Source organism: Typopeltis vanoorti, chromosome 17, assembly GCF_054136105.1.
Source record: "Typopeltis vanoorti isolate ZY-2024b chromosome 17, IOZ_Tvanoo_1.0, whole genome shotgun sequence".
NCBI lineage: Eukaryota > Metazoa > Arthropoda > Arachnida > Uropygi > Thelyphonidae > Typopeltis > Typopeltis vanoorti.
This window is the reverse complement of record NC_143565.1, coordinates 46,952,460-46,974,494: the sequence shown is the minus strand read 5'-3', so window position 1 is coordinate 46,974,494 and position 22,035 is coordinate 46,952,460. Positions and strand designations below refer to the sequence as shown.

The following is a 22,035-nucleotide window of genomic DNA, read 5'->3' as shown; positions in this document are numbered from 1 at the left end:
GTTGCAACATAATGGTATTTCATGCTGGCTGGGGTGTCACCTGGTTAAACAAGACCCCTGTTGTTTTTGTCAGGGAACCAGCACGCACACTGACAAGTCAGCTATTGGAACAAACTCCAACTCAACATCAACAGAGATCAAGATTGACCCCATCAGCATAAGAAGCATCAATGAAAAAGAAATGGAACTAGCAGAAGAATTGAATAAGTACCAGATAGACATAATAGGTGTTACTGAAACAAAGAAGACAAAAAACAGGTGAGATTTTTTCCAAGCAACAAATACAAGATGTTATGTTCAGGAAACAATCAGGGGAAAAGAAGGAGTAGCTATAATATTAAACACTAAATATGTGGGTACTTGAATGGCAGCTAATATCAAGTTGTGATGTCAGCTAATATCAGAATGGGAAACTGGACAATGAGACTTATTTGTGCTTATGGTCCCGTAGAAGGTAGAAGTAGGGGAATTTTTCGAAGCATTAGAGAAGGCAGCTGACACAATGAAAAAGGAAAAGTTGGTCTTTGTTGCAGATCTAAACAGCAGAGTAGCAAATGATTACCAGACATATAGGAATATTTTGGGAAAATTTGGAGAAAAGAGAAAAGCTAATACTAATGGTAAGTATCTGCTAGATTTTTTGTTGGAACACTATGTTTCAACATAAAAATGTGTACAAATTCACACGGGGAGAAGAGGAAAGGAATAAGAAAAGTCTTATTGACCATGTTATTGTTTATAGTGAAGTTTTCTCATTGGTGCAGGACAATAGAGTATACATCATTTACACCATTTACACATTAGTCTTGAGCAGGATAAAATTGAATTTCATATTGTAAAGCAGAACATGTAAGAAAGTTTTAAAGCAAATAAAAGTTGAACAGCTCTCAGATGTGAACTGTAGACTAAAATACACAAACATTATTCAAGAAAAAATGAAAGAGTTTGAGAACAGGAACCGAACCTTGGAGATTCAGTGGCAAGCCTTGAAGAAAACCCTGATTGAGTCAGCCAGAGAGGCATGTGGTGAGGTTGTCTGCAAGGATAGAAAAATCAGAACTCCATGGTGGACAAAGGAAGTTAAAGAGGCAGTGAAGGAAAAGAAGAAAGCATATCAAAAGTTCCTGGCAAATAAGTCAGCTAGTGCTCTTAGAGAATACAGAGACAAATGTAAGAAAGCTAAACACTGTGTAAAACTAGCTAAACAAAAGTCATGGAAAGACTTTGGTAAGAGCATAGAAAATAAATATCAGCAAGGTGATAAAATAGTCTGGAGGCTATTGAAAAAAAAAAAAGCTCAGAAATGGAGGAAAGAGTACTGTAAAAGGAATTAAAGATGATAAAGGAGACATGAAAAACTGAGGATAAAGAATATCTTGATGAATGATTAATTACTTTGAAAGATTCCTAAATGAAACAAGCAGTGACAGTATGGTGGAATGTCATCTGGAATATATATCTGTATTTGAAGTAGAAAAAGCTATCACAAACCTGAAATGTGGAAAGGCAGCTGGGTTAGGTGATATTCAACTAGAAACGCTAAAATATGGAGGTATAAGCATTTTACCATGACTACACTGCATGTCCTACAAGAAAATTGAATATGGTCTTTACAATTAGAAGGCTCATTAAAGCTGACCGAGCTACAAGAAGACTCTTTCCATCTCAGATTAAATTCTATTATTCTATCATTATTATTCGTGACACCTCCAAGGAGTCTGTAGACTCATTGCAGGGAACACCCACTGTACAACTCTCCATCTTCACCACTCCACCAAACCTCTACTACCAATCATCTACATCAACACCATCTAAATGTATTTAAAATTCTGAGTTATAAGTTCAATTTAATGCAGTTTTAAATTTGTGCAGTTTATTATGTTGCTAATGAAAGTTAGAAAAACTATAAGTTATACCATAAATGTAATATTCCGTTGCAATTTTGTTTTTGACTTCCAATTGAAAATGCTGATGGGGAATCAATTTATGCTGAGACTTCGGTTAAGGGAAAAAAGAAAGAAGCTGTTGTTGCTTGTGCTTTGGAAGCATGCCGTATATTAGATCGCCATGGAGTTTTTCGTCAATCACAGCATGGTAAGTTGTAGTTATACAATATCTGTAAAATAGCCAGTGATTTTATTTGCTGATAAATCATGAGCCAAATTTTTTAAAACAAATGATATTACTACATGGTCATATCTTCATGTTCATAACTTATTTTAATGGTATTACAACACCAAACAAACTAGATTTATTATATTTATTAAAGATGTTTATTAAATGGCTTATATTTTACTGGATTTCAAATCAGTACCATCATCAGAGCAAAATGTGTTACAGTGTACATATGACAATGAGTAAGTGAAACAATTCAAATTATTGAATTATTTAAAGTTCTAATTTGATGCCCTCAGATGTTGTAAAAAAAGAAGTATTACAACTGTGTAGGAATTGATCTTAATCTCCAAATTTTTGGCTAATTAATGCAGCCATACTTGTTAAAGTAAGGAGGATGCTTCATAGCCATTGCTGATTTTAAAACTAATTTTTCTGATCTGTAATGACTTCTATATAACACATTGGTTTTCTTCCATCTAATCCTGTGTGTGTGGGGGGGGGGGGTCCAAGGCATGGTCTGCCAGTCCAGACTTGACATAATAAACCAAATAAGCCAGTTAATAAACATCTTTTTATAATCTAGTTTGTTTAGTGTTGTAATACCATTAAAATAAGTTCATGAATAATCCAACACCCCCACTTATCTATTAGATTCTTATCTTCATGTGTTCAATAAACAAGTCCAACTCTAGTCCACTAATTATGTGCTAGTTGTTGCAGGATTGCTGAGGCTAGTTTTTATTGCTGTTGACTTGCTCAGAAGAATCCTCTGATTAGAGGAGCATGTTTTTTTTTTTTAATGATCCCACAAATGAAAAGGTCATAAGGCTTGTAATGGCACAACAGTGTCGTCATTAGAAGCCTTATAACCCTTGGCACACATAAACACCTTAAAAGTCAGTCCACTTAGCCAGCTTTGAACTTGGTATTTCTAGAAGCTCTGTAAAAATAGCTGAATGATATGTCATACAGAATTTAATTATTACAATTTTTTTCAGACTGCAATAAGAGCACCACCTTTGCAGTGAAATGCAGATTCTGCTTGAATGAAGATGATAGTCTTAGGAGATTGTTTCAACTTTGAGGTTACTTATGTAAAATTAACAAATAAAATATATATTTGGGAAATATCAGTGTCATTTACCAGAATTAAACATGTTTTTTAGGAAGTTTTAAAGTATATGGACTTAGTTTCTTAATTTCCATTAGGAACAACGGTAACATTTGCAGAATATGTTAGAACTTTCTACACAATTAACGTGATTCTACTATAGAAGAAATTAGCTCTTCTATTTTTCTCTATTCTTTGAGGGCTGATTTATTTTACAGGAATTTTCTGCGTGGTTTATTATTTATTAACTGCTTCTTTAAAATCTTGATTTTAATGAAATCATCATGTTTTTCATTTGGCTGATTTTCTAAAGGTTATTTATTTATTTATTTTTTTTACTGCATACTCAGATATGTGTATTTGATCTGAAAAGTTTATATTGAAATTTTGTTTACTTTTATGGCTCTAATATACATTTTTATTTCAGTCAGATATTTTTATCCTGCTGAATACTATATTATCATGTTTTGTTCTGTTTCAAACCCTTTGTACACATTGTGTTCTGGATCAATCTGAAGATATCAACAATAATGTAATCTGGTAAGAGGTACCTTGTGACATTTTTTCCTGTTTCATAATGCTAGACTGTCTGAAAAAAAAAGCTTATTATAGGTACATTTATAGTACATTTATTTCAACTCAAATTATAGATTAGAGAAGGAACTTTTTCTGCCCTCCCCCTTTTTTTTAGCCAGTTATCAGGTGTTAACTGGTGCTTTGGTGTCAGGCAATTAGGGTATCTCTCCTGAAAACTTGGGATTTTAACCTCACAACTCAGATTGAGCACTATTTCAGACAGTAATACTAGTTAAGGTAAAAATCCATGAATGGTAGTATTCACTCTCATCAGAGTCTGCAAAATCGTTGGTAACCATTACCTTGACTATTAGTGACAAATAGGAACAGTAACTAGCTGCCTACTGATCTAAAAGTTACAGATGAAAGAGCAGTCCCTTTGGAGATTAAGAAGGTGTAAGCAGATTTATTTGCATTTTTTTTTTTTTTTTTTGTAATTACCATCGCATGAACTTGTACACATTTTTATATTACAAAATAATGTCTATGATGACTAGTCTGTGGCTTGTTCAGAAATGCAGCAGGTATTCTACATTTGTGATTAACTCTGCCTGTGATTAACTCTTCATCTACAAATTTTCCTAAAATATTTATGCAGGTCGAGATTAATTTCCTGTTTTCTTGTTTTGGTACTCCAGAAGAACTTTATGTCAGTTGCTTTCTGATAAATTTTGAATGTCTTTCAATCTTTCTAATGGATAAAATGAATACTTATTTTGTTTTTATTACTGTTTATTTTTAAATGTCAGTCCAATACGTGAAACTGCAAAACATACATTCCATGCATGAGCTAGAAGTAAAAAAAGAAGTAGGAAACTGGTTATAAATAAAATTGATAAAATAAAAATTATAAATTAACGTGTAATAAATAATCTTTAAAATTAAATGTGGCTATTTAAGTTGTTTCATAATGTTTTAAATTTAATTAAATAGCTAGGTTTATAAATACTTGAGCTTTGAAGCACAGCACTGAGTATTCAACTTCACAATTTGATTATTTAAATTTAATTTGGTGCATTTTAATATATAAGAAGATAGTTTGTATGCATTATGCACCTTTTTATTATATAACATTATGGTAATTCTTCGTGATTATGTACAACAGTTTTAACTAAATATGAAGGATATCATTTTGCAGGATTTTTCTAATTAATATTTTATTATTTTTTTAATTCAAAACTTTTTTCCATGGCATTAATATAATGGATATTATAAATGCATCCATATTTTATATCCAAATGCAAATGTTTTGAAACTTGGAAAGTTTCAAAATTTACCAGAGAGCTTATAAGAATCTAGTTTTCAGCATTGAAGTTGCATTTGTTGTCATTGCTTGACTCTGCTCAGAAGGTTTTAGTGCTTAGATTAGAATTCATTGGCCTGACCTGACAGCTAGTTTAAACTGTTGTCTCTCATGAGAAGCTATGCAGGAAGAGGGCAAAGATCCTCAGTTCATTACCATAGCAGTCCATGTCAGAAAGTTAAGTTTATCACAAATGAATGTGGCTTATATTAACTTGTGATAACTATAAATTCATCATAAATGATTCCTTGGAAGAGTCTGTGTCTTTTAAATAGTGCATACCCAATGCTGAAGGTTATATTCTCATAAGCTGTCTGGCAAATTTTGAAAATTTTAAACTTACACTTGCCTTTGGCTAAAAAATATGGATGTATTTATATCCTCTATTTATATCTTAAATAATCCAGATAGAAGACTTTTAGGCTCTCTATGCCACATCATATTTACATTGCATTTTTCTGATTCTTTGAAATGTGGGAAATGATATTCCACTCTAAATTCCTTTTTTTTTTTAAAAAAAAAAATCTAGTTATGAATTTTACCAAAAAAAAGAGGAAAATTCTCTTTCTTTAAGGTTACACGATGATCAGCATTCATATTTATGAATTTAGGGACACAAAACACACGACGTGTTGAAAAAATTATTTTACTGAATAATAATAAAAAATGGGGTGCTTAAGGGTCAAAGCTGTATAACTGAGAGGAGTCCTCACATAGCCTTTCAAGGAATGCAGAGAACCGACCAGGGCTCTGACCTAATGTCCAATCCTCACCTTCTCGTGGTGCACCCTGTTGGGTATCTACTTTGATACTGAACGAACGAGGATGGGCTGGCAATTTGGGATTTAGCCGACCAAATTGTATTCTTATTGGTTAAACCAAAATAAAAAATGATGGTACAACATGACAAAATTTCATGCCGGCTGGAGCGTCGCCCGGTTAAACAAGGCCCCCTTTGTTTTCGCCAGGGAACCAGGGCGAACAGCGAAAAGTCAGCTACTGGAACAAATCTGAAAACAAACCCCAACTCAACATCACCAGAGTTAAAGATCGGTACTATCAACATAAGAAGCCTGAATGGCAAAGAAATGGAGCTAGCTGAAGAATTAGATAAGTACCAGATCGACATAATAGGGGTGACTGAAACAAAAAAGACCAAAACTGGTGAGATCTTTCTGAGCAATAAATACAAAATGTTATATTCAGGCACTGACAGTCACGGAAAAGAAGGAGTAGCCATAGTATTCAACACAAAATATGAGGCTAATCTTCTTGAATGGCAGTCAGTCTCAAGTAGAGTGATGTGGGCAAATATCAGAATGGGGAACTGGACAATGAGACTTATTTGTGCCTATGGTCCCACAGAAGGTTCTACTAAGGTAGAAGTGGAGGAATTTTTTGACGCTTTAGGAAAAGCAACTGACACAATGAAAAAGGAAAACTGGTCCTTGTTGGGGATCTAAATAGCAGAGTAGGAAATGATTGTGAGACATACAAAAATATATTGGGAAAATTTGGAGAAAAGAGCAAAGCTAATAATAATGGCAAATATCTGTTGGATTTCTGCTCAGGACATGGACTGGTTATTACTAACACCATGTTCCAACATAAAAATGTGCACAAATTCACATGGAGAGAAGAGGCTAGGAATAAGAAAAGTCCCATTGACTATGTTATTGTTGATAGTGATGTTTTCTCCCTGGTGCAGGACACCAGAGTGTACAGAGGATTTGAAATTGGAAGTGATCACTATTTAGTCTTGAGCAGGATAAAATTGAATTTCATATTGAAAAGAATAACATGTAAGAAAGTTTTAAAGCATATAAAAGTTGAGCAGCTCTCAGATGTGAACTGTAGACTACACAAAGATTATTGAAGAAAAAATGAAAGAGTTTGAGAACAGGAATCAAGCCTTGGAGATTCAGTGGCAAACTCTAAAGAAAACATTGATTGATTCTGCCAAAGAGGCATGTGGTGAGGTTGTGTGCAAGGATAAAAAATTCAGAACTCCCTGGTGGACACAGGAATTTAAAGAGGCAGTGAAGGAAAAGAAGAAAGCATATCAAAAGTTCCTGTCAAATAAGTCAGCTTTTACTCTTACAGAATATAGAGACAAATGTAAGAAAGCTAAACAGTGTGTAAAACTAGCTAAACAAAAGTCATGGGAGGACTTTGGCAAGAATATAGAAAATAAATATCAAGAAGGTGGCAAAATATTCTGGAGGTTGTTGAAGAAGCTTAGGAATGGAGGAAAGAGTGCTGTAAAAGGAGTTAGAGATGATAAAGGTGACATGAAAACAGGAGAAAAAGATATCCTTGAAGTATGGAGTAATTACTTTGAAAAACTGCTAAATGAAACAAGCAGTGATGACAGCACAGTGGTAAAAAACATTGACCAGGCATGCAGTCAGGAATACATATCCATACTTGAAGTAGAAAAAGCCATCAAAGGCTTGAAATGTGGAAAGGCAGCAGGAGTAGATGATATTCGACCAGAAATGCTGAAGTATGGTGGTATAAAAGTCTTACAGTGGCTGCACTGCATGGTTCAGAAAGCCTGGACAGAGGGACGAATTCCCGATGATTGGAATAGAGCTCTCATAGTACCCATGTATAAAAAGGGAAATAAAACTGAATGTGAGAATTACAGAGGTATTTCCCTACTGAGTGTTCCTGGCAATATCTATGCAAGTATACTTGAGAAACGGTTGAGAAGAATTGTGGAAGAAAAGCTTGGTGAAGAACAAGCTGGATTCAGGCCAAATAGAGGCTGTCAGGATCAGATCTTCACTTTATGACAAATAGTCGAGAAAGCATGGGAATATAACAAAGATCTGTATTTAAGTTTTGTCGATCTGGAAAAGGCATATGACAAGGTGCCAAGAGAGAAGCTATTCAATACGCTACGGTTATATGGTGTCAGTGGGGCATTATATCAAACAATACTTAGTCTGTATTTGAGTTGTAAGTCGGCAGTTAAAATTGAAGGAAGTACAGGAAGATGGTTTAATGTTAAATATGGTATGAGACAAGGATGTACATTATCCCCTCTGTTATTCATTATCTATATGGATCACATTATGAACGAAAGTGGTATTAAACATGATATCAAAATTGGAGATGTTAATGTCAGCTCTTTGCTTTATGCGGATGATGTTATACTTCTAAATAAATCCGCTACAAGTCTGCAAGATTCTCTGACTAAATTCAATTGCTGTTGTAATAGATATGGTATGAAGGTCAGCAATAAAAAGACAAAGACAATGAAAATAGGCAGAATCACTGAAAATGTCAACTGTGTTGTGAATGGAGAACCTGTGGAACAAGTAAAACATTTAAGCTCCTTAGGCACGATTTTTACTGAAGATGGTAAATTAAATATAGAAATAGACAACAGAATCAGCAAAGCTGGTATGGTGGGAAGTCAGTTGAATAAATTCATAAGAGAGAAATTAGTCGGAACACTAAATTAGCCGTATACAAGACAGTGTTCAAACCAGTTTTAACTTATGGATCTGAGAGCTGGGTCAGAAGTAAAACACTTGACCAAAGACTTGAGACCGCAGATATGAGAGTCCTGAGAAAGATTATAGGTGTGAACAGATGGCATCAATGGCAATATCATATTAAAAATGAGGATATTAGGAAAGAACTTGACATTGTCAGCATCCAGGAATGCGTTAGCAGAGCTAATCTCAGGTGGTATGGTCACTTAAACAGCATGGGAGAGGAAAGATTAGCAAAACAAGTGTTCTCTGCCAGGTTGGCAGGAAAACGACCCAGAGGAAGACCAAGATATAGGTGGATTGATACAGTACAAAGTGCCTTAGACGATAGAAATATAAGATCTGATAATGTTGGAGTCTTGACAAGTAACAGACTGATTTGGAGGAAAATTGTAGATAGGAAATTAGTAATGATGTAATTTTTTCATGTAGTACTGTCATATCCTGTACACCCCTTGAGGGTATATGGCAGGAATTTGATGATGATGAATGGGGTGCTTAAGGGTCAAAGCTGTATAACTGAGAGGAGACCTCCACATAGCCTTTAAAGGAATGCGGAGAACTGACCAGGGCTTCTGACCTAATGTCCAATCCTCACCTTCTCGTGGTGCACCCTGTTGGGTATCTACTTGGATACTGAACAAACGAGAATGGTCTGGCAATTTGGGATTTAGCCGACCAAATTGTATTCTTATTGGTTAAACCAAAATAAAAAAATGATGGTACAACATGACAAAATTTCATGCCGGCTGGGGCGTCGCCCGGTTAAACAAGGCCCCCATTGTTTTCGCCAGGGAACCAGGGCGAACAGCGAAAAGTCAGCTACTGGAACAAATCTGAAAACAAACCCCAACTCAACATCACCAGAGTAAAAGTTCGGTACTCTCAACGTAAGAAGCCTGAATGGCAAAGAAATGGAGCTAGCTGAGGAATTAGATAAGTACCAGATCGACATAATAGGGGTGACTGGAACAAAAAAGACCTAAACTGGTGAGATCTTTCTGAGCAATAAATACAAAATGTTATATTCAGGCAATGACAATCAAGGAAAAGAAGGAGTAGCCATAGTATTCAACACAAAATACGAGGCTAATCTTCTTGAATGGCAGCCAGTCTCAAGTAGAGTAATGTGGGCAAATATGAGAATGGGGAACTGGACAATGAGACTTATTTGTGCCTATGGTCCCACAGAAGGTTCTACTAAAGTAGAAGTGGAAAAATTTTTTGAGGCTTTAGAAAAAGCAACTGACACAATGAAAAATGAAAAGTTGATCCTTGTTGGGGATCTAAATAGCAGAGTAGGAAATGATTGTGAGACATACAAAAATATTTTGGGAAAATTTGGAGAAAAGAGCAAAGCTAATCATAATTGCAAATATCTGTTGGATTTCTGCTCAGGACATGGACTGGTTATTACTAACACCATGTTCCAACATAAAAATGTGCACAAATTCACATGGAGAGAAGAGGCTAGGAATAAGAAAAGTCTCATTGACTATGTTATTGTTGATAGTGATGTTTTCTCCCTGCTGCAGGACACCAGAGTGTACAGAGGATTTGAAATTGGAAGTGATCACTATTTAGTCTTGAGCAGGATAAAATTGAATTTCATATTGAAAAGAATAACATATAAGAAAGTTTTAAAGCGAATAAAAGTTGAGCAGCTCTCAGATGTGAACTGTAGACTAAAATACACAAAAAGATTATTGAAGAAAAAATGAAAGAGTCTGAGAACAGGAATCAAACCTTGGAGATTCAGCGGCAAACTCTGAAGAAAACATTGATTGATTCTGCCGGAGAGGCATGTGGTGAGGTTGTCTGCAAGGATAGAAAAATCAGAACTCCATGGTGGACAAAGGAAGTTAAAGAGGCAGTAAAGGAAAAGAAGAAAGCATATCAAAAGTTCCTGGCAAATAAGTCAGCTTGTGCTCTTAGAGAATATAGAGACAAATGCAAGAATGCTAAACACTGTGTAAAACTAGCTAAACAAAAGTCATGGATGACTTTGGCAAGAATATAGAAAATAAATATCAAGAAGGTGGCAAAATATTCTGGAGGTTGCTGAAGAAGCTTAGGAATGGAGGAAAGAGTGCTGTAAAAGGAGTTAGAGATGATAAAGATGACATGAAAATGGGAGAAAAAGATATGATTGAAGTATGGAGTAATTACTTTGAAAAACTGCTAAATGAAACAAGCAGTGATAGCACAGTGGAAAAAAACACTCAACAGGCATACAGTCAGAAATTCATATCCATACTTGAAGTAGAAAAAACCATCAAAGGATTGAAATGTGGAAAGGCAGCAGGAGTAGATGATATTCAACCAGAAATGCTGAAGTATGGTGGTATAAAAGTCTTACAGTGGCTGCACTGCATAGTTCAGAAAGCCTGGACAGAGGGACGAATTCCCGATGATTGGAGTAGAGCTCTAATAGTACCCATATATAAAAAGGGAAATAAAACTGAATGTGAGAATTACAGAGGTATTTCCCTACTGAGTGTTCCTGGCAAGATGTATGCAAGTATACTTGAGAAACGGTTGAGAAGAATTGTGAAAGATTAGCTTGGTGAAGAACAAGCTGGATTCAGGCCAAATAGAGGCTGTCAGGATCAGATCTTCACTTTACGACAAATAGTCGAGAAAGCATGGGAATATAACAAAGATCTGTATTTAAGTTTTGTCGATTTGGAAAAGGCATATGACAAGGTGCCAAGAGAGAAGCTATTCAATGCACTGCAGTTATATGGTGTCAATGGGGCATTATATCAAGCAATACTTAGTCTTTATTTGAGGTGTAAGTCAGCAGTTAGAATTGAAGGAAGTACAGTAAGATGGTTTAATGTTAAATCTGGTCTGAGACAAGGATGTACATTATCCCGTTTGTTATTCATTATCTATATGGATCACATTGTGAAGGAAAGTGGTATTAAACATGATATCAAAATTGGAGATATTAATGTCAGCTCTTTGCTTTATGCGGATGATGTTATACTTCTAAATAAATCCGCTAGAAGTCTGCAAGATTCTCTGACTAAATTGAATAGCTGTTGCAATAGATATGGTATGAAGATCAGCAATAAATAGACAAAGACAATGAAAATAGGCAGAATCATTGAAAATGTCAACTGTGTTGTGAATGGAGAACCTGTAGAACAAGTAAAACATTTCAGCTACTTAGGCACGATTTTTACTGAAGATGGTAAATTAAATATAGAAATAGACAACAGAATCAGCAAAGCTGGTATGGTAGGAAGTCAATTGAATAAATTCATATGGAATAAGAGAGAAATTAGTCGGAACACTAAATTAGCTGTATACAAGACAGTGTTCAAACCAGTTTTAACTTATGGATCTGAGAGCTGGGCCAGAAATAAAACACTTGACCAAAGACTAGAGACCGCAGAAATGAGAGTCCTGAGAAAGATTATAGGTGTGAACAGATGGCATCAATGGCAATATCATATTAAAAATGAGGATATTAGGAAAGAACTTGACATTGTCAGCATCCAGGAATGCATTAGCAGAGCTAATCTCAGGTGGTATGGTCACTTAAATAGAATGGGTGAGGAAAGATTAGCAAAACAAGTGTTCTCTGCCAGGTTGGCAGCAAAACGACCCAAAGGAAGACCAAGATATAGGTGGATTGATACGGCACAAAGTGCCTTAGACAATAGAAATATAAGATCTGATAATGTTGGAGTCTTGACAAGTAACAGACTGATTTGGAGGAAAATTGTAGATAAGAAGTTAATAATGATGTAATTTTTTTTTTTTTTTCCATGTAGTACTATCATATCCTGTACACCCCTTGAGGGTACATGGCAGGAATTTGATTATGATGATGATGTTGATGATAAAATAATAACTTGACGTTTTGACCCCTGTATTGAGGTCATCATCAGAAGGATACATGCTTATACACATGTATCCTTCTGATGATATAACCAAGCTACGTGTACTCTATACAGGTAAATTACATCTATGTTGTTAACTAATCGTTTTTCTTAGTCTACCCTCTAGTGATTAAAAAAAAAAAAAATTACCAATAAAAACTCCAATAAACTCTGCTAAAGTCCTCACATACTAGGATTCTTCTGGAATTATACAGTTTATATTGTTATATTGCGATTATCTTCTGGATTTGTACAGTACAGGTTGCTATTGAATGTTTGGGGGGGGGGGAACACTTCACCTAGTCTTCTTGTATTGAGATTTTTCTTTGTGGTTACTATGAAGGTTGCAGATGGGTTGCAAAAGAAACAAAGATGTTATGAAAGAATTAAACCAAGAACCAGTAATTGAAAAAATTAAAAAATATAAACATAGATGGACGGAACACGTTCAAAGAATGAAAACAGAAAGATTACCAAAACAAGCCTTAAAGTACAAGCCATTAGGAAAAAGAAAACCAGGACGTCCTCTTAAACGATTCAACGATGACTTCTAAGGCCGGAACAGGCCATACTAGGCCTAAATCCTTGATATATATATATATGATGATGATGTAGAGACTTGGTACCTTTCCAATCAATTCTGTGGTATGTTTGGAGTGTGTGGTCAGAAAGGCCAGTTTTTCCAAAGTGGAGGTATTTTATGTGTTCATTCTTCATGATTGGGATGGTTCACCCTGTTTCCCCTATGTATGGTATGTTACATGTGCAATGTATTTAGTAAACCCCTAGGTGGGCTAGGTGTTGCAGGGGATCCTTGGAAGAACTGAGTAGGTGTCTTAATTTTGTCAGGGGTTTAAAGGTGGTTTTGATGTTGTATTTATGTAGTATTCTGTCTATTTTTTCTGAAATGCCTCTAACATATGGTATAGCAATAGCATTCTTGAAATCTTTTTTGTTATTAGTGTTATCTTTGTGGAGGATCTTGTGAATGGTTTTTATACTGTATCCATTTTTTATAAAGGTATGTTTGATGGTCTCATATTCATGGTTAAGAGCTTGTTCATTTGAACAAATAGTTTGAACTCAGTGTTTAAGGGTGCTTATGACCCCTAGTTTTTGTGTTGGGTGGTGATAAGAAGTTTTGTGTGTGTGTGTGTGTGTGTGTGTGTGTGTGTGTGTGTGTGTGTGTGTGTGTGTGTGTGTGTGTGTGTGTGTGTGTGTAGGTTTGCGGTAAACTGAGAAGGAAAGACAGCCTGAAGGAAGACGTGTGACAAGTGTGTCTAGGAATGGAAGAGAGTTGTTTTTTCTATTTCAATGGTGAATTGGGTGCGTTTGTGTTGTTTGTTCAGGTGGCTAAGGAATATATCTAGTGCTTCGTGGCAGTGGGGCCAAATGGCAAAAATATCAGCGCCGTATCTGAGCCAAATTTTGGGCTTTAGCAATGCCGATTCTAGGCTCGTTGCTCAAAGTCTTCCATGTAAAAGTTTGCTATTGGGGGGGGGGGGGGGATAGTGGTGAGCCCATGGCTGTATCCTCTTTTTGTAGGTAAAAATTGATTTACCACATGAAATATCCGGAGCGGAGTACGTGGGCAAAGAGAGCCGTGAGTCATGTGGAAATATGTTCTGTAAGAGTAAGATAGTATCATTGATTGGGACATTGGTGAAAAGGGAAGTTATGTCAAATAACAAGCTGATCTTGGTCGTTGAGTGTAATGTTTTTAATTTTGTTTATGAATTGTTGTGTATTTTTTATGTAGGAAGGGGAATGACCAACCAATTCCTTGAATACACCCACAAGCAGTGCAGCCTCTACGGTAAGCTAAAGATACGTAGTTCCATGTTAATTAATCGACTAGCCTTTTTGAAATGATGTAGAGACAGCAACTTAATACCCAACTGCATTAAAGTAAAGAAGAAATTTACATCAGCTAAAGCGCTCCGTATCTATGCCAGGCTAGAAAAAGCGTTGTTAAGAGAACAGATCCACGGGGCACGAAAGAACTTAGCATCTACCCAAGCCAAAGTGTTACAACTAAAATTTCAGCTATCCAGTTACATTAATCCGGAAATTATGAATATTCTGGACAAGATCACAGATGACTCAGCCAAGCACCTATTACTCAAAAACAAAGAACAATTAATAACAAAGTTTCAAGCATTAAAACTACAGGAAAGCACAAGACAATTACAACATCATAACGAAAGGAGCAGCCAATCACCCACAAACGTTAGGAGCAACTAACCACTATCGGACCACTGTCTGGTTATCAACCATTCGGATTACAGCCTCACCCAAGGTGAACTCTTGCTACTGGAGAAAGGTTTAAATTACGCCATTGCTCTGAGGTCAGTAAATAAACTAGATATAATATATCATATCAAGAGAGGTTTAAGATCCCTCCCCGCAAAGGGGAGGGATCTTAGCTGACAAAATTTAGCTGACAAAATACAGATGGAAACTGCCTGTTTACTAAATTCAACCAAAAAATTAAGCAGCAACCTAAACAAAGCGGAAAAACTGGCACTCAAATCCCTAAAAAATAACCGTGACGTTATTATCACAAAAGCAGATAAAGGGAATGCCACTGTTGTTTTAAATCGGACAACCTACATTGAAAAAATGAACCATTTGGTATCGGACCACAACACCTACCAAATGGTAAATTACAACAAAAAGAAAACTACTGAACTACTTAAATCAGTTAACACGTGGCCAGAAGAAACAATTAAAAAATTAATACCGCAGTATGCCCGCGTGCCCAGAATTTATGGCCTGCCAAAAGTACACAAAACAGACACGCCATTATGTCCAATTGTGGAAGTAATCGACAGTCCGAATTGCTACTTAGCCAAAAAATTAGCGGCCACACTCAAGGAATTGGTTGGTCATTCCCCTTCCTACATGACCATGAATATGAGACCATCAAACATACCTTTATAAAAAATACAGTATAAAAAACCATTCACAATATGCTCCACATAGATACCACTAATAACAAAAAAGATTTCAAGAATGCTATTGCTATACCATATGTTAGAGGCATTTCAGAAAAAATAGACAGAATACTACACAAATACAACATCAAAACCACCTTTAAACCCCCGACAAAATTAAGACACCTACTCAGTTCTTCCAAGAATCCCCTGCCACACCTAGCCCACCCAAGGGGTTTACAAAATGCATTGAATATGTAACATACCATACATAGGGGAAACAGGGTGAACCATCCCAATCAGGAAGGATGAACACATAAAATACCTCCACTTTGGAAAAACCGGCCTTTCTGATCGCACACTCCAAACATACCACAGAATTGGTTGGAAAGGTACCGAGTCCCTACACCGCACCAAAACTTGGTTCGAGCGGAAATTCAAGGAAGCATGTGAAATGCTCAAACATGATCCGAATCTGAATAAAAATGATGGTCTAACCATTCAAAGAATGTGGAGGACCCATCTGCAACCTTCATAGCAACCACAAAGAAAAATCTCAATACAAGAAGACTTGGTGGAGTGTTTTTTTTTTTTTTTTTTCTCCTGAACATTCAATAGCAACCTGTACTGTATAAATCCAGAAGATAATCGTAATATAACAATATAAACTGTATAATTCCAGAAGAATCCTAGTACGTGAGGACTTTAGCAGAGTTTATTGGAGTTTTTATTAGTATTTTTTTTTTTATCACTAGAGGACAGGCTAAGAAAAAAAGATTAGTTAATAACGTAGATGTAATTTACATGTATATTAAAGTGCAACAGCATGTAGCTTGGTTCTTATACACATGTATCCTTCTGATGATAACCTCAATACAGGGGTCGAAACGTCAAGTTATTGTTTTATTATTAATCAGTAAAATAATCTTTTCAACACGTCGTGTGTTTTGTGTCCCTAAATTCATAAATAGGAAAAAAAAGGAAAATGTTTGGGGTCAATTTAGGATGAAAGCCAGATAACTGAGATAACATAGCAGAAAGTCTGTAAAGAATGTGGAGAATCAATGTAGCTTTTTAACCATTATCCGTTAATTGCATTTCCCTTAGTGCAGAGTGATGATAGGTATCCACTTGGATCTCATCATCAAATTTCTGATATATATCCTCATGTGGTGGGGATGTACAGGATATGATATTACTACAGTAAAAAGTTATATCATTACTGACTTCTTGTCAACAATTTTCCTCCAAATTAATCAAGTTTTTTGTCAAGACTTCAGTATTATCAGATCTTATATTTCAGTCTTATAAAGTACTTCTTACCATATCAATCCATCTAGATCTTGATCTTCCTGCCATCCTGGAACAAATACTGTTTTGCTAATGTTCCCTCTCCCATTTTGTTAATGACCATACTACTTGAGATTAGCTTTGCTTACACATTCCTGAATACTAACAATGTTTAGTTTCTTTGCTCATTTTTAATGTGATACTACCATTAATCCTTCTATTTACTCCCACCCTAACACCCAGTCTTTCTCAGAACTCATATTTGTAGTCTCCGGTCTTTACTCAATCATTTTATTTCTAAAGCAGCTCTCAGATTCATAAGTTAAAGTTGGTTTGAACACTGCATTAACCACTAACCTAGCTGTATATAGCTAGGTTAGTGTTTTAACTAATTTTTTTCTTATTCCATATCACTGTATTCAGTTGACTTCCTATCATACCAGCTTTGCTAATTCTGTGGTCTATTTCATTATTTAATTTGTCATCTTCACTAAAAATTGTGCCTAAATAGCTGAAGTGATTTATTTGAGATATAGCTTCTTCATTCAGGAAATAGGTGATATTTTCAATTTTTCTGCCTATATTCATTCTGTCTTTTTATTGCTGATTGTCATACCAAATTTATTATAGCAGTTGAGTCCTGTAGTTTTGTTCTGGATTTATTTAGAATTATCCATCATCTGCATAACTTAAACAGCTGAGATTAACATCTCAAATTTTGAGGTCAGGTTTAATGCCAGTTTCCTTCATAATATGATCCATGTAAATGATGAATAACAATAGAGATAATGGGAAAAAAAAAGTGATATGAAGTCATAAGCTTCTATATACAAGTTGCCCCAGTCCTGAAAATAGTTCAGGTGCAAAATTGTTTGCTTACACTTGGATAAAGGATTAAACCAGGGGTTGGCAAAAAGTGGTCGAATCGACCCCTGAGGGCCGATGTGGTTATCCAAGGGGGTCAAAATGGGATCAATAAACACCTAAAATTATTTTCAGTAACACCTAGTAAACATGCAACACTAACTGGCTGATCGACTGAGCCAACAAGGGAGAGGTGCACACTCTCCCTGATGAAGACATCTAGAACAGAGATAATCAAGGCTAGTGCGCATCTATCACCCATGGCTATCAGAGTGGTGTTCAGTGATCTGATAACTTTGGATTTACTGTGTAATTTTTTTAAAGTTATAGTGCCCATAATGACAGTCCCTGGTGGTAAGAAGAGGTGCCGACAGTATTCACAAGAGTATTTAAAATTTGGATTTATACCATCATTTACCAATGAAACAATGAAAAGGGTGAAGGAATTATTATTTTTAAATTGAGAAATTTATTATTGATAACATTCATTCATTTATTTAACATGAGGGGGGTCGATGAGGAATCAAGGATTCCATGAAGGGATTGATGGTCTAAAAAGTTTTCTGATTCCTGGATTAAAGCAAGTATATAATTTCTTGGTATCTTTAATTTTTAGTATAACCAAGTGGAAAAACTTCCAACAATAATAGAGATAACGGGCACCTTGTCTGACACCTGATTTAACATCACGCTATCTTCCTGTATCGCCTTCAGTTCTAATTGCTGACTTTGATTTTAGCAGTATTATTACAACAAACAAAACTAAATTATAAATGGATGTTTATTAATTGGCTAATATTTCACTGGATTTCAAACCAGCTTCTTCAGATCAAAACATGTTACAGTTTAGATATGACAGCGTGTAAGTGAAACAAATTGTAATGGACAAAATATTCAGTCTTAATTTAGCACCCTCTAATTTGTATAAAGAACTACTATATTTGAGTAGGAGTTGATCTTAAAATAACAGTCTCCCAAAATTTTGACAGATTAATGCAGCCATCTTTAACATTAGGAGAATGCTTCATAGCCATTACTGACTCTAAAAATACTCTTTCTGATCTGCAATGGCTTCTGTATAGCACATTGTTTTTTCTTCCATCTAATCCTGTGTGATGTCCAAAGCATGATCTGATATTCCTGACTTGTTACAATAATGGTAGCAAATGTATTTCTTATGTTCTTCCAGGCAGATCTTATGATTGTCCTGTCTGTTCATAGTTAGGCTAAGTCACAGTTACAGGGAATATGCTAGAGTGTGGAGTTTGTCCTTTGGAGGGAAGATCAAAGTTGCTAATTTGACATGTGGTTTGAATGTGATGTGAAGGTTATGTTTTATTAGCACTTTGATATAATAAGATGTATACATAATTACATGTTATGGAAGCTAAGACCTCTACTAGTTTAGTCATGATGCCCTTTCCTGTTTTTCCTAAGAAATCTGAATGACCAGGGAAAAATTATATACTGCAATGATCTCAAACTGAACAGAATGGAAGAAAATCACTGTTAATATCATAAGAACCATTAACAAGAAAACTGGAGCTAGCAGAAGAATTGGGTTGTTGACATATAATTGACTACTGAAAGCTAATTATGTCAATAAGTGAATTATTCCTAAATAACTATAAAATGACTTCAGGGAATAGTGATCATAGAAAAGGAACAACTACAGCATGCAACACTAAACCTTGAAGATAAACTCTTAAATGGTCAGAGAATTTCAAGTACAATGGTGTGAGCCTTTCAGAATGGGACATTGAAAAATGTAACTTATTTGTTCCTATAGTTCCACTAGTTAAGAAATATGTGTGTGTGAGGGGGGGGGGAAGCCTGATTATTGTTGGAAATGAATAACAAACATACAGAAATGTTCTGAGAAAATTTGAAGAAAAATATAGGACTAATAGCAGTGATAACTAACTATTGGTTTTCTTGGATTTCTGTTCAGGACATAGACCATTGATTACTGACACCATGTTTCAGCATAAAGATGTGCAAAAATTCACATGGAGAAAATAATGCAAGAAATGAAAAAAATCTTATTCGTTATGCTATTTTTGATAGCAAATTATCATCGTTTATTTTTGTGGCCAAAAATAAGATGAGAATATGATAAAATTATTAAAAGACCCTTAAAAGAAAAATGTTGACAAAGGTTTTATGAGGGATCACAGTTAGGCAGCTTTCAGATGTGAACTATTGACTCAAATGTTCAGATATTATTTGAGAGAAAGTGAAAAATTTTAAAACAAGAAATGAGCTTTAGGGAGTTAGTGATAGAATTTGAAGATAGTATTGATTGAACTCAGCCAGGAGAATCATATTGTCTACAAGCATAGAAAAATCAGCTTATAATGAACTAAAGCTAGACTTAAAGATAAATATGGACTAGTCATCACTAACATCATGTTCCAACATAGAGATGTACACAAATTCACATGGAAATAAGATACAAGAAATAAGAAAAACCTCATTGACTATGTTATTGTTGATAGTGATATCTTCATTTCTTTGATTTCTGCTGGTTCAGATTATAAGAGTATACAGAGGATTTGAAATAGGCACTTAGTTTTTAGTGAAAAAAGAAACAATTAATGATATGTAAGAAAGTTTTTAAAATAATTAGTCTGAGTAGCTTTCACAGATGAACTATAGACTCAACTAGACAGATATTATTCCAGAAAAAATTAAACAATTTGAAAATAAGAACAAATCATGGAGTCTCATTGGCAAACTCTGAAGAGCAGTCCTAGAAAAGAAGAAAGCATACCAAAAGTTCCCAGCAAGTCGGTAAATGTCTTAAAAGAATACAGAGAAAAATGAGAGAGCTAATCTATGTGTAAAAGTGGTTAAACAAAAGTCAAAGACTTTGCTAAGAATATCATCAATCTTTATTCATGTATGAATAGGGAAATATATACAGAAATATTCATATAACAACTCATGGAGATAAGTCTATTAAATGAAAGTCAGCCAAGTTACCAGATGTGTGCCAGATGGTCATGAGTCTCATCTTCAAAAAGAAGTTTGCTGATGTATTGCTAAAACTGTTTTCTTGAACTTTCTCTTCCTCTGTATCCATTTGTTGGCCTGTTCAGAGCAAAAGCACTGATCATAGGTGAAGGTAGATTAAGTTAGTGTCTCGACCACCTCAGCTGACAGTTTTCTGAATTGCTTCTATTAGAGGTCTTTGCTAGTTTTTTTCAAGAATGGCAATATTGATCAAAGGCATCTTCTCCCAAAACTATTGATGGTATTAACAGTGATATTAGTACCTGTATAATTGTCACAGTTATAATTTATGCTCTGAAAATTATGGATAATAGATTATGGAAATATTAGTAAGTTCAATAAATTAATTTATTTTTTCCTCTCTTTGCATTTATACCTTACTGCTTTTGACTGCCAACCCAATCAGTGCTGCATTTTTACATATATTATCTGGATGGTTTTTGGGCAGTCTGAATTCTAGTCACCTCCACAAGCATCATCTGCAAAGCAGAGATTTAGGTTTGTCCTGCTGAATCTTTAAGAGTTATTCCATACCCATTTCCTGTGAATCTGGATTTCACAATTCAGCATTACTCTTGCAGGATAATTCTGGTACAGTTTCTGCTGCTGTTTTGACTATTTTCAAGGGTATGCCATAGTAACTGAGAATTCTTTTTTTCATGGTTACATGGTGGTCAGCATTCATTCTTTTGAATTTATAGAGACAAAAATTCCAAAATTTTTGTCTTGCCAAGATTCTTGGCAATTCCAAGAGTTTGGAAGGCCAATTGGCAACCCATATAGTATTCAGAACATGATGCAGAACACAACATGAGAAAACTTAAGAATTATAGGACTGTAGAGATGCATTTGATGTAGTTCCACTTTTAATTTTTTTTATTATTTGTATATTATTTTATTATACTTTTTTTATATTTTTATTTATTTATTTTATTTATTTATTATTATAATTTTTTTCTATCCTCACCAGAGTTCAGGCTGGTGTAAACAATTAACTAAGCAGTTATACTATATCGCACTCATCTATATTATCATGTAGCTTGTATTTTGATCATATATATATATTCCCGGTGATGATCTTGATATATACAATATATTCTTTCTTTTAAGGTTGCACGGTGATCAGCATTCGTATTTATAAATTTAGGGACACAAAAACACACGTGTTGAACAAATTATTTTATTAATTACTAATAAAATAAAACTTGACGTTTCGACCCCTGTATCGAGGTCAGCATCGGAAGGATACAAGTGTGTAAGGAACCAAGCTACATGCTCTAGCCCTGTATACCAGTAAACTAAATCTACGTAGTTAATTAATCCTTTTCCCTAGTCTGACCTCTAGTGATAAAAAATTTTGTGTCCCTAAATTTATCAATATGAATATACAATATATATTTACCTTGTGTTTTCGTGTATATAT

General features: G+C 35.0%; 1 protein-coding gene across 1 annotated transcript in view; it reads left to right on the top strand.

The window, feature by feature from the left end:
• The window catches only part of LOC150097366 (kanadaptin), a 221,472-nt gene that overhangs the window by 88,300 nt on the left and 111,137 nt on the right, over nt 1-22,035 (top strand). Inside the window, exon 6 of the mRNA XM_090407155.1 lies at nt 1,952-2,094. Within this exon, the coding sequence (XP_090263281.1) occupies nt 1,952-2,094 (143 nt within the window). The remainder of the gene's footprint in view (nt 1-1,951; nt 2,095-22,035) is intronic.